Source organism: Diadema setosum, chromosome 6, assembly GCF_964275005.1.
Source record: "Diadema setosum chromosome 6, eeDiaSeto1, whole genome shotgun sequence".
NCBI classification, from domain to species: Eukaryota; Metazoa; Echinodermata; class Echinoidea; order Diadematoida; family Diadematidae; genus Diadema; species Diadema setosum.
The window spans coordinates 42,021,862-42,035,774 of NC_092690.1; the positions used below are offsets into that span (position 1 = coordinate 42,021,862).

Below are 13,913 nucleotides of genomic sequence, written 5' to 3' on the forward strand. Positions count from 1 at the left end.
AAAACAATTCTAATTGTGGAAATGCATCTATGTTTTTATTTGATAGGAGAGAAAATATTATACCTTAACTTGATGAGGATGGCCTGATTTTGCTTTAACATGCATTTCCCATACACACTTGCCCAGAGTATTTATACTCAGGAATAGTCTTTAGCAGTTTAACATCAACAAGGAGGTCACCAGAAAAAGCATCATCATTGTTCATACAAGAAATCTAATAACTAAATGAAATGCCAAAGAAATGACGATGCAAACTATTTGTTTGTTTCATCATATCCAAAAATCAGGACATTACTGCAATGCCACTACTACATTCAAATCAAATTCTACACTACAGAGGAATAGTTTAATGACAACAACAAGCAAAATATGATATTGAAAATGAATGAAGAATTTTTGTATGAGATATTAAGTATGCCTCCTTAATTTTTGCATGAGACAATGTGCCTAGTTGATAACATTTGCTGACTATCACTAGTCACCTAAAGCAAACCACGAGGGGTTGGAATTATTCGCTTGGTATTTGGTGTAGTCAAATTGAAGGACCACTTCACAGGGTTAGCACCATGCTCTTAGCAATGAATGAATGAAGTGGGATCTTTTTATGTGCATGAATTATGATTCCCTCACACACAGGACCTCCATTTAATGTCCTATCCTATTGAATGTGTCATTCAATGCTGATGATATGTTCTACAAGCTGAGGAACCAAGTCTCAAACATTCCTAGAGGCAGTTTGGTTTATGGTCTTACCTCCTTCAGTCTTAGCCTTTTTCTTGGCACGCTTGATCTTCTTCTTGAAGACTTTGGTCAGGAATTCTGCGAACTTGTTGTTTTCACCCAGCGAAGACTGAAAGGTAGCATAGAGAGCTTTCTCCTTCTCATTCAGCCGCTCAATGTCTTTCCTTTTATTGTCCAGCTTGACCTGGCAGTCACCGACCTGTGAGAAAGAAAAGTTGATACATGGAGATAGTATTCAGATTAAGGTCCTGCCAAGAAGGGAATTCAATATTTCACTTCATGATTAGATCATCTGTCATTCATGCTAACTTTACACTCGATGTGTGCGCTAATATACAACAGAAAAAGAAAACACAATTTACAATTAAAGCCATCATACATTGTCAAGTTAACCATGACATGCTGTGTTCAGATTTTATTACAAATTTCATTAAAACCACCAAAACACAAATTGTGATTGGTGCCCTCTTGTGTGCATTACAATCTATTAAACTACATATGGCAACATTTCAACAGAAAGGTTGGAGACTGGAAAGGATTACACATCCATGATCTTTTCTAGTTAAAGGAGACATTACATTCAATCTTATGAATTCATTGATGATTTCAAACAAGTAAACACTAAAGAAAGTGGAAATGCTTATTGGCAGATTATACACTCAAATAGGAAATAGAAATGACATCATAACTTTAATTCAGGTCTAATAAGAGATCTGTGGATTATCATCATGATTTGGGGGTTACTTTTTTTGGGGGGGTTGTTTTGTTTTAGATTGTCTTTTTTACGCCATGAAAGCCTTGAGAAGCATAATGAAGAATATGTACTTTATAATGTGACTAACCTTGGCCTGCATGTCCAGTCTCTCTTTGATCTTGACATCCACCTTGGCTGCTAAGACATTCTCTCTCTTCTCAAACTCCTTCAGAAGCTGGAGCTCTTCAAACAATGTCACACGTCTGAGGATAGAAAGGCAAATCTTTACTGAACATTTCTAGATGAAGTTACAACTGAAAAATAAATTTTAAGCAACTGTTCCATGACCTTTGACCTTTCATGAGAGATTTTGCCCCCCCCCCCAAAAAAAAAAAAAAAAAAAAATCTCTGCAGTGTATCTACACCTCATTCAGCATAGTTGGGCATGGTATCACAGGAATTTACTAGACATAATTTTGATAAATTCATGATAACAAGATTCCCTGGGACAAAAGGCAAACAGATACAGTCAAACACATGGACAACTGGAAAACATGAAACCTCCCCTGCACCCTTTGGGGAAAGGCTTAGAGTATGTATTCATGTGGGTCAGGTTATTCTCATACAAGATAAGTTTGTTTGGTTTGTGTGATAGGAACTTCCTTCAGTCATTGTTCTTGTGTCAACTATCCACAATACCCCAACACTGTTGTCATCTCTTCCTATGACAAGCGCCCTCCTCTCCCCCAGGACCTACCGTAAGTCAGCATTCTTGAGATCTACATCTTGGTTGAGCTTCTCGTGACGCAGCAGCCTGAGCTCAGCATCAAAGTCGACGATGAGTTCCTCAACCCGGGCCAAGAGCTGATCCTGACGAAAGAGAAGATCAATCTCCCGGACTGTCTGAAGCTGCTGCTCTAAGGGAGACAGCAGGGTGGGGTCTGATGGGATGGGTGTGACCAGGTTGGTACCGCTGCGGTATGACATGGCTGACTTGCGTGGTGCTGGACTAGCATTTTTGCCTTCAGTTTTCTGTACATTGGGAGAAAAAAAAATGAGGCATAGACGTTTTGCATGGTAAGAATGGGATCCTAAGTGTACCACAAAGTGACCAATATGGGATCAAACTGATAAAAATGACATGTTTGGTCTTTCTTTTGCAATGAATGAGAAATGGAAAGTTACGGCACCTTAATGACACAATGACAAGAAACCAGAGTGATCTTTAAGTAGGACACTAGTCAGGTGATGACATAACATTAGTCAGGTGATATACCATGGGGCATTTAAATGATGATTTCTTGATATGACTTTTCTAGCATTTCAACAAACTCATATCATCCATCATCATTAGATTGCCTGTAGTATAAGAAATCTCATTCTTACCTGAGCAGCAGCGGTACCCCCTCCCAGACCTCCAAAGCCACCACCAAAGCCACCACCTCCTCCTCCTGTGATCTTGGCCAGTTCCTTAGCCTTCATCTCCTCACGGAACTTAGTCAGAGATTCCCTGGTGTACTCATATTTCCTGTGCAGGGATAAGTTGGGCATGGTATTAAAGATGACTTCAATCAAATATCGCCTTATTAATCAGTTGTATTTTGAGCATGCTATTATATAGAAAAAACAAACAAAAAAATTGGTGTATTCACACCAAATGTGGCTCTCACTGTCAATACTAAAATTGTCTCAATGCACATTCGTTATACTTCATGCACCTTGGAATAATGAATAATGCATCTTTGAGATAATAATTTCATGTCAGGGTATATTTTTGTGTAGTAAATGTTACAATTCCTTCTCAGTGGCAATTTTTACATTTTGTTATAAAGAAGCTAGTTGATTTTTTTTTTCTTATCCAGTCAGTGATTAGAATTCTGTTGTTTATTCTAATGCCTAATTATCCAAACATTTAATACATCTACATTGTACATAGCATAACATGTATGTGTGCAAGCAGGGTTTTGTTTGTTTGTTTGCTTGTTTGTTTTTTGTCTTCTTCACTTGCTTGTTTGGTTGTTTTGCCACACCACATGATGCTTACAGAAAACTCAAATAGAAATATGATATTCATGAAAACATTGATATTAGCAAACTACTAAATATCTTCATTGTACATGTAGATATTATGGGAACCCGATGTCATTAATACTATCAAAAGTTATACAGTCAAACCTGTCTATAGTGGCAACGGATATGATAAGAGTGCATGTTATAGACAGGTGGCCTCTAAGGCAGTTTTGGCTGTACACGTAAATCATGTGTAAGATATACTGTGTATACACATTTTCATCTAGAGTTAGAGTGATCCATTCATACATATTCACTGTGTAGGCGGTAATTTATATGTGATACACTGTATCACTGTTCCATAGCACGGTGATGACAAGATAATTACGCTTTTGCTTTTATTATCTAGCATACAACAATGACACAAATATTGTGCATCATACAGAAGTTCAAAACAAAGGCTTAATGATACATTTCTGCTGACACAACAGTCCATTTGAGTTTACAGCAGGGGGTGAATAGGACAGTGCAAATTTCTTCTGTGAAAACATGGTGGTCAATTTTTCGCTGTTATCTACTGGTAGATAATGCAATGAATGAATACAACGCTTTTCTCTAAAACAATGACTTGAAAGTCTCTATAGTCCCCTGCAGAGTTTTGATCATGAATATTTATTTTGAAAGAAACAGAGTGCTATGATCTATATTGTTTTGCTTTGCTTTGTTTTACAAATTGGCATGTATTCTAGTTTGTGAGTACCTTCTTTGCATCACAACAAATATCTGCTAAAGACAATAAGCACAAGATATTTATAACATGATCATTGTAAAATTAACTTGATCTTAAAAGCTGTAACATTCACTGTGTAATACAAAATGTATTCCTTACAAGCACATTATACATAATCTTCTTTTATTGCAACAAAGAAGGGCAACAATATATTCTCATCCACCTAATTTCTCAAAGCTATACTGAGCTCTAAAGACTATGGATAGACAACAATGTGCCTTGATATACTATCAAGTTCATTGGGTGTCAACAAAAGTGCATGACATGTGTCACAGTTTATATAGAACATTAAGTGAATGTGTGCTGGGTGATCACATACTATGTGATAGTGATACATATTCATATGATTACATAACACTAAATATACCATGGTGATACTTGGTACTTCAACAAGATTGGTTTTATTTTTGTCTTTTGGTTATATCTGAGAAGGAGCTCTCTTTCGCAGCATAGTTTCCTCCAGTTGCGGGATGGAAAAGTTAGAAGATTAAACGTTATACACAAAGGGGAAACTTTCCTCCTACTCAGTTACGAACCAAGTTGAAATAAACACAGGCTAGTACAAAATGTGTATTTCAACAATTTCTAAACTAATGAAGATACACTAGTCTCATAAATACTGTATAATGATGAAAGAAGAGAAAGATACTAACATTGTCAAAGACATCATTGATATGACCCTTATCCAGTAATGTACAGTGTATTTGTTTTCCTCACAAAAGAACAATGAACGCTGTAAATAAGATTGTACTGATGATCCATTGATTTACAGGATGTACTTAATAAAACATGTTGTCACTTTGATGAGATCAAGTAATTCATCTCAGGAATGTCAAAAGTAGCTTTCAAAATGTTGACATATGTGACAAAATATCTAAGCTACTAACAGTGAATTTTATTTATTTATTTATTTATTTATATGTTTTATTTTCACAGGGTGGCTCCGTCAGTGGGTTAAACACTGTTGTTCTTGGAGGCCCTGCATGAACACATACATACAAATAAACACAAAAATGTATGATAATCATACAATACCAACAACAAAATCATATTTGCAGTATCAAATCTGTATATATCTCAATATACTGTATACTGATATATATTAAACTCAAAATTTAACAAATATTATGCAACACATTACATCCTCATATCCTTAAATTTCCCCTGCCTCAGAAAGAAAGAAAAAAAAAAGAAATGACAACAGAACTATATTACTGAATTACGAATTACATACCTTTATCAAAGTACACAAACTTTTTATATCCACTGTTATAAAGAAAAAACACACAAAAAAAGAAAACAGAGAAGCTATATCATTGTGATGGTAGCAAAGATTCTGTTCCAACTTTATCAGACTTGTCAAATTTAATATAGATTAAAGGAGGTAAATGAGACAAGTCTTTAGAGAGAATGAACACAAAGAGCTAGAAATCAAGAGCTTGGGAAATCAGAAAAAAAAAATAAAAGAATGGCTGTGAAGAGTAAAATCATGTTTTCAAAAAATAAAACATATCTTTACCAATCATGAATGCAGGTTTGAATTACAAAACAATGACTTTATGTTACTGTATGAAAGCATTTGTCCTTTTACCATGTTTTGCTCATCTTACTTCAAAATATTCAAAGCTGTCTAAAACCTGCTCACTTCAAATGACACAGAAGGAGCTAAAACTTTATTTCCAAGCATATCACTTCCTTACTACATTTCACCACAGTGTTTCAAATGTGGTGTAGTTAAAGAAGAATTTGAGTTTGCTTACTCTGAAATTGACATTCTTCCCAGTGGCATTTTCCTGAAAACAACAATAACAACTAACAGCAACTTACTTTTCAGGAGTCTCAAAGGGGTGAAGAATGGGGCACTCTGGTAGCTGCTTGATTTGGTCGTCACGGAGACTCTCTTGGATGTTGACAAGTTCTTCCAGGATGCTTTTAATCTCCTGAATCATGCTAACCTTCTTGTCTCTAAGATGGATCACTCGCCGGTTGATGTCCATCTTGTGAGTGTGGATCTGACGTGACCAAGATAGGAAACTTTTATGGAACAAACAGGAAATTCCTTCTTATCAATCTGATCATGCACTATCAAAAAAATCTCCATATCAATGTGGTCATCATGCACAATAAAACAAATCTACCATCAATTCTCTCGACTATGCTGACAAAATGTTTTAATGATTGTATGCCATCTCTTATCTGCATTATCACAAATGAATTGTTGAGAATTAAACCAAAGTACATCTTACCAGTTCCTCTAGGGTGAGTAACTGATTTCTTTTCTTCAAAGCATTCATCCTCAGATGTTCAGGGACCACATAGTCCTTGGCAGTCTTCAGCTTGAAGTCTCCCATGTTGTCTTGAGCTTCTTTGATGGCCTGTACATCAGCTGGGTCCTCGTAATCCTCTGGAGGCTTGCTCTTGTTCAGTTCTGTCCACTGGTAATGCAGTAAGAAGGGTCACAAGAATAAAGTTAAGACACTTAAGAGCCATGCAACATTTCATGACAATGAATCATGCAGATTTTCTGACAAAAAAAACCAAACAAGAAAATAGACATAATATACCTCTTGTAGGAGTTCGATGGATGGAAATATAATCTATTTCCCAACTACACATACATTTTAAATTTGTTCTCATATTAGATCAGGTAAAACAAATATCTTCCAGGAAATATAACATTAATAAATACTCAAAACAAAGCACACATTTCACACTGTTGTACTGAAATCTCAGTCACTGTACACTTCACCATTTAATAATATTACTAGAAGTGTAACTCTTTCACAGGAAATGTGACAAATGTACTTGGCAAATATGAGTTTACAAACTATTATATTAAACTTGCATATGAGATATTGATGCTTATTTTCCCTTTTAGAACCAATTTGCAAACCATATGTAATAATCATCTTGATAGGTCCATCATCAATAAACTGCATTTCATGCTATAGAGCTATGTGGTAAGTCTGTCCATCTCCTTTCAGTGAATATCATAGCAGTAATCAAGTGAGTTTGCTTCTGAGGAGACTAGCACACTGCATGTCATCATTCCTGACTCCTTCTGAGTTGAAGGTTACCACGCTCACACCTAACCTCCTCTTGAGATACATTGCAGGGGCTAGCACACTGCATGTCATCATACCTAACCTACTCCTGAAACGGAGGCTAGCACACTGCAATCAATCATACCTGAGCCTGTCTGGCCAGTCTCTTCTGCTTGGCTTTCTCAGCCTTCTGTAAAGCCTTGGCTACCTTCTCCCCCAGCCTCCCTGTCAGTACAGTGGTCTTTTTAGCCTGGGCTCCAGGAACAGCTGCTGAGTCTACTTCAGTGTCAGAGTGTTTGGACTGACCTGTAGGGAAAGAGATAGCTTCAGCTTGTTATTGGATACAGATATTAAACACAATGGTCAAATAGAGTGTATTCGTTAACAAGACAATGATATTGCGGAAGAATGAAAGTCAATTAAAGTGCAGATATTTAGCATAATTTACATTTAACCTACTGAAAGCTTGGTGTTTGGGTCAGGGAGAGCTTTACAATGGTTAGGATGTACTAATATTGCTGACTTTTTGATCCCATCCTTCATCCAAGAAGCGCTGACTTTTTGATTCCATCCTTCATCCAAGAAGCACAGAGTCCATCTCTTGTCAATTGACTGACTTGAAAGTCTTTCTACTGACAGGAAAGACATCATGTCACATGTCTGTAGGCCAATTATGGATTTTCCCCAAGATTGAAGGTGGTAAGGCGTATCTACCCCATTTGTACTGCTCGGTCAAGAGGAATGTAGAAGAACTCATCTTAACGGGTTCAGTCAGGGAAAATAAAGTAGACCTGGGCGGTGAGTTGGCTCAGTCGGTAGCGCGTCTGCCTCACGATCACGCGGCCCGGGTTCGAACCCGAGTCTGGACTGAGCAATGTTGTGTGTAAACATACCGTCCCCTCTAGCAAGAGGCAAAACACTCTGTCCCTCGGATAGGACATAAAAATGGAAGTCCCGTGTATGAGAGAGTCACAGCTCATGCACGTAAAAGATCCCGCTTCATTCATTCATCGCAAAGAGCAGGGTGTCTAACCCGGTGAAGTGGTTCCACCCCACATCCAACTGGACCCCATGGAAGACCAGCTTAGTGTAGCTGAATATGGGCTATCCAGCCATCTTTACAGATGGAAAATGAACAACAACAACCTGGTCTAAATGGGTTCAGACAGGGGAAAAAGAGTAGACCTGGTCTTATTGGGTTCAGTCAGGGGGAATGGAGTAGACCTGAGGCCCTTTTCATAAAACTTGTCATCAGTGACAAGTTGTCACAGATGTGACAAGCTACTGAAATCCTTGCATCCGATTGGCCGAGAGCAAATTTGTCATAGAAATGTGGCCGTTGTCAATGATAACAAGTTTTATGATATGGGCCCCGGGTCTTATTGGGTTCAGTCAAGGGGAATGGAGTAGACCTGGTCTTACCACTGATAAGCTGGTCCCTTGTGGGGTCCCGAGATAGAGACTTCTCTGAGACCATGGTGGCTTTACGACTCCACTCCTCTTTCTGTAGTAGGAAGTCTTTACTCAGCTCTGCTGTACGGTACGTGGATACTTGATGGGAGGATCGCACAGCCACCACCAAGATGCGTTCACACTCTAACTCATCCTTGAATCTAGTAGACATTGAAACATACTATGAATCACACTTATACTTTATTCCTGAATAAAATGGTGCAAATACAAAGGGGATGATATTCCTATATATCTAACTGTAGGCAGTTGACGGAGTTTGAGTTTTTATACTGTTCACACAAATGGGTTTTATGGTCCTAACAGTTTGTTAACAAAGGAACACTTGTTGGGATTGACAAGAGATATTATGGCATACTGGCATATCTGGTACACCCTACACATATCTGGTACACAAGTAGCTTCATTAAAGTGGGAGCCATCTTTACAGCTAGTGTTTACTTGTACCGAGTAAGGCAAAAAAAAATATTGACTGGAAATAGATGTGAATCCTTTGCTATAGAAAACAAGAAAAAGTTTATGAAGATAAAGGACCACACAATCACTCTGACATATTCCTTCTACACAAAACTAGTAAACTGTCTATCCTAGTTTGTAAAGAGAATTTTTAGATCACTTTTAAACCTCTACTTGAAAGACGTTGATATCAATTCATCAATGGACCACAATAAGGCAAGACTGCCAAACACAGTATTAATTCTAACATACCTCTTCTTGAGTTTTTCCAAACCAACTTGGTGTTTGTCAGCTTCCCAGGCTAGCTCCTTTCTAACCATGTCAATCTTCTCAGCTGTCTGTCTCTCCAACTCTCGGCGGATTCCTGGATCCATTTCAAATTCCTGTAGGTCATCATTGCAAACATAAGAAATGCTTTCTGGATAAATCTCAATTTTGTACACCTAACTTAGCACATTATCAGACACTACACAATATATAAGGTTCATATAAGGTTTATGGAAATCTTTAGAGTATAGAGAAACATTTCATCAGTTATATTTACCTCATGAGCTAGTTAGTCATGATGTAAACTGTGAAATACCACATAATACATAACGCTTGTTTTTTATCAGCACATATGAATGTAAATGTGTGCTTAATTTTTTCTTGCATAGGAATGATTACTAATTCAAATCAACTGGAAAAAAAAAAATCATAACACATATAATTGTTCACACTGCTTTTCACAAATGTCTGACCACATTGAGTATCATATTGACTGGAGCCTGGTGCAGGCTATCAAGCCATCAAGATATCGTTCTTAATCTGTCTGAATGTAGGCTATCAAGGTATCAATCTATTTTTGTCTGCCCACCTTACGCTCCAGCTGAAGATGAGAGGGAAGCTCTTGGTTGCGTTCCAAGAGTTTCTTGAACTGACGGCGAAGCTTTGCGATGGTTCGGCGGGCCTCCATCTTCTTTTCATCAGCAATCTTCATCATTTTGTCATGTTCTGCCTTCTGCTTCTCAAGCTCGATGCTGTAATGCTCTTGATTCTCAATGTCTGACACCTTTCTCTCTTCATCCTCTTTCTGCAAAAATAACAACAAAACATCAAACGTTTGTATATACCCTTCACAATAATTACTCCAAATACTTGGAACAAATAACATAATCATAATTACTTTAGATACACTGTAATGGACTAAAAAATACAAATGTGTGAATTTCTTCATCTGTTTTCATCTTGTCTCTATGGGTGATTGCATGAACTCCAGGTGAATTTCAAAAACAAACCAAACACACAAAACACAGGAACGAAAAGACAATCATCTAATCTTTGCAATAAATGTCTCGCTCCATTTTAAGCTTGAGGGACTGATGTCTTTAATTGACCACATGACATGCACGATATTTACCCTTGCTGATGGGATCTTAGCCCTGGCTACAGCCTTGGCTTCTTCTATCTTCTCTTCACTCATCATCTGGAAGACAAAGAGGTTTCCATCTCCACCACTGGTCATCACAAACTGGTCATCATGGCTGGGCAGAATGGTTGTCACTTGACCATAGTTATTGTCATGGACATTCAGCATCCAGAAGGCGCCTAGCTGGCTGAGATCTGCCTGGGTCGTGTCAAAAGGACGAGGGGTGTGTCCCTTTGGAGCTCCGTCTTCTTCCACTGCTTGGATGCGGAGTATTCCATTATTCATACCAAGGAGGGCGTGATGACCATTCTTGCTGCAAAAATAGAAAACAAACAATACAGGTATTTCTAAACTAACATCAATTAGTACTGAGGACAAGAAGCCATAGAAATCTCTACCCACTGGAACACAGAAATAAAATACACATTGACCTTCTTTATTAGAATTCAGCAAACATATTGCATTGCATTGTATTTGTTGCAAGAAGAAAGATACATGAAATGAAAGAACACAAAAAGAAGAAGGTTCACATTTTAAATAATTCTCAACAAAAGTCAAAGCTTTAGTCAAATATTTTCCCCTACCAATTCAAGTTAGACTAAATCAGAATGCATTTACTGAGCAATGCTACAGCATCGTTTCAGAAAAACCTACAGATTTGTAATGCTAAATATGCTTGTAATCACACTCCCCCCAATGACAAACGTTTCTTGATGATTTGTCTTACGTGAAACTGATGCAGGTGATAGGAACGTCATCACTGTCTGGGACTGGAATGGATCTCATGGCCTCATTGATGGCATGTTCTCTCCCCTCCTTAATAAGAGCCGTTCTCTCCTCCTCATCGTAAAACTTGCACTCATACAGATAGCCAGCATCAAATGCTCCCTGTACAGGCACAAACACAAAGAGTGAATCTTGGTCGTTAGGAACTTTTCATTCCGAGCATTTCATAAATCAAATCCTGTTGGGTTCACACACGCCAGCTACTTCTCATTCTTTTTACTGAATGAAGAAACAACAGCACCGCACACTGTATGCAGTAAATATTTTGTGAGGCTTTTATTTTCAGAAATTTCGCGAATTGGTTGCGATTCACAAAATTGCGAACATGTGAAGATATTATCTCCCATCCCAACATGAATGTGACATGCATGCATACATTACTTCATTCAGGCTGTACTCCACAACTGCTAATTCAACCTATCACGAAATTGTTGGGAAGTCCCAATTCACAAAATATTAGACTAGCTAAATATATGGCATACAGTATCAAAATTTCTAACAAATTCTACTTGCAAGCATATCATGAATCGGAAAACCTCCCTAATTTCATCCCATCACTCTTCTGTGGATATGAAGAGATGTAGTCCTTTCAACATTTGAATTACAAAGCGATTCAAGCTACTTTACATCACAGTTTAATTAACCTAAAGTCACCACAAAACTACTGAAGAGAATAGGAACCTATCTTCACAATGTAAGAAAACTTAACTAGAAAGTTTAACTGGCATACCATAGAGACCCAGAAGGTGTTTGGGTCATACGGTGAGTACATTCCAAAGAGAATGGGACTTGGTTCCTCTGGGATGAACAATGGTTTTTCCTCTTCCTCCTCTTTCTCCTCTGTGTGGTGAAGAATGACAAAACATGAAAAGTTTGGTGAACTTAACATTGACTATAACACACTGATAGAACTTTAATCTGTAAAGTTTGTTATAGGGTTTTGACTTTTGTCAAGGAGTATCCAATAAAGCCTAGGCTTATAACCTAACCAGAATAAAACACAAAATGACTTCACTTGATTTCAGTGGTGTCAGAATTTTCCCAGTAGATGACAAAGCCATACGAGGGCTAAAACTGAAGAAATGTTTCATGACAAAGGTAAATCCCTTGCTCTCCATCGGCCATCCAACCAACACATCAAGGCATAACTACTAACTCTTCAAGAACTCAGTTTATTCTGAGAAAACTGGATCAAACAAATAATGATTTCAAAGGTTTAAATCATACAAAGTCCAGTTCCGCCATGATTAATTGTCTCGTGAGTGGGAGTATAGTCTACATGTGCTTCACATCAACTAATACCCTAGGCTATTTTATAACTTGGAAAGTCAATGTTCCAGAAAATTAGAGGCCAACTTTAAATTACAGTGTATACATACATGTACTCATGGCACACCACCATACCTTCTTCTTCCTCCTCTTCTTCTTCTTCATCTTCAAGTCCTCTCTCTCGACGGATTCTTCTTTGACGTTCCTTCTCCTTCTGTCTCTCCTCCTCTTCAATCCTCTTCCTCTCTTCTTCCTCCTCCCTCTGTGGTTAAGAAATAAAAAAAAAAGCTATGTTTGGAAACTGTACAAGAATTGCAAAGATGATGATAGTGAGAGATGTAAAATTATATAGGCCGCATGCATGTTAACTCAATATAGATACAGCAGACTAAAACTGGACAATATTTGGTTGAAATGGATTTGATGATAGAAGAGAAGATTCCTGCGTGTATGGTGATGTTCAAACTATTGTAAAACAAGATATGAAACTTGTCACTTGAAGACAAGTTGGGTGATACGCTGTCAGGTGATACGCCGTTAGCGTATCACCTATTAGCAGATGATGATTAAATGTCTCCATACCCTGAGTCTGGACTTGATGCTGTTGAAAGTGAATCTCCTTTCCTCCAGTCCAGAGATCTTGAAGGTCTTGGATGTGTCATAGCTCCCTGGCTCAGGGGCCACTACTTCCATCACTTCTCCGTTTTCACAGAACACTAGGAGTGTGTTCCTTTCCTAAAGATACATGATGAATTGATTGAAAGACAACATGAATGAACCAGAAAATTCAATACTATTACTGTATGTAACACACTCATTCATTTAGACTGCCAAGCTGAAAAGGTCATGCACGTAAAGATATAAAGAATACTGTAAAACAAGGAATGTTCGTGTGCATTTTAATTTCGCGAATTTTGCGAGCGCCAAGATTCGCGAAATTAAAATGCATGCGAAATTTCTTGTCTACACTATATGCATTAAACGCCAGTGGCAGTTCGCGAAAATTTCATGCCACGAAAAAGGCCGTCGGCTCCAATTCGCGAAAATTTCATGCCCCGAATATATTATCATGTTTTACAGCAGTGATTTAATTTAGAGCTATCATCATGCTGATGTGGCTAAAGTAGCATAAAGCTGGTGATAGCTTTTTAAAGACAATCATCTGAATTTTCCTACAACAACAGTTTAAGTTTTAATCATGCATATGAAATACAAAGAAAAATTATGATTGTTTGTGACACCTAA

The 13,913-nt window shown here is 37.7% G+C and overlaps 1 protein-coding gene across 2 annotated transcripts in view; it reads right to left on the reverse strand.

Annotated features, from left to right (window-relative positions):
* LOC140229841 (cilia- and flagella-associated protein 44-like) overlaps window positions 1-13,913 on the reverse strand; it is a 37,501-nt gene that overhangs the window by 11,457 nt on the left and 12,131 nt on the right. For both annotated transcript variants that reach the window (XM_072310066.1, XM_072310065.1), the window contains exons 13-27: window positions 13,251-13,403; window positions 12,804-12,930; window positions 12,130-12,239; window positions 11,341-11,501; window positions 10,605-10,926; window positions 10,062-10,277; window positions 9,458-9,588; window positions 8,702-8,892; window positions 7,425-7,585; window positions 6,482-6,670; window positions 6,063-6,247; window positions 2,822-2,963; window positions 2,193-2,467; window positions 1,584-1,698; window positions 754-940 (exon numbers count right to left, since the gene is read on the reverse strand). In XM_072310066.1, coding sequence (XP_072166167.1) covers window positions 754-940; window positions 1,584-1,698; window positions 2,193-2,467; window positions 2,822-2,963; window positions 6,063-6,247; window positions 6,482-6,670; window positions 7,425-7,585; window positions 8,702-8,892; window positions 9,458-9,588; window positions 10,062-10,277; window positions 10,605-10,926; window positions 11,341-11,501; window positions 12,130-12,239; window positions 12,804-12,930; window positions 13,251-13,403 — 2,665 coding nt within the window. The remainder of the gene's footprint in view (window positions 1-753; window positions 941-1,583; window positions 1,699-2,192; window positions 2,468-2,821; window positions 2,964-6,062; window positions 6,248-6,481; window positions 6,671-7,424; window positions 7,586-8,701; window positions 8,893-9,457; window positions 9,589-10,061; window positions 10,278-10,604; window positions 10,927-11,340; window positions 11,502-12,129; window positions 12,240-12,803; window positions 12,931-13,250; window positions 13,404-13,913) is intronic.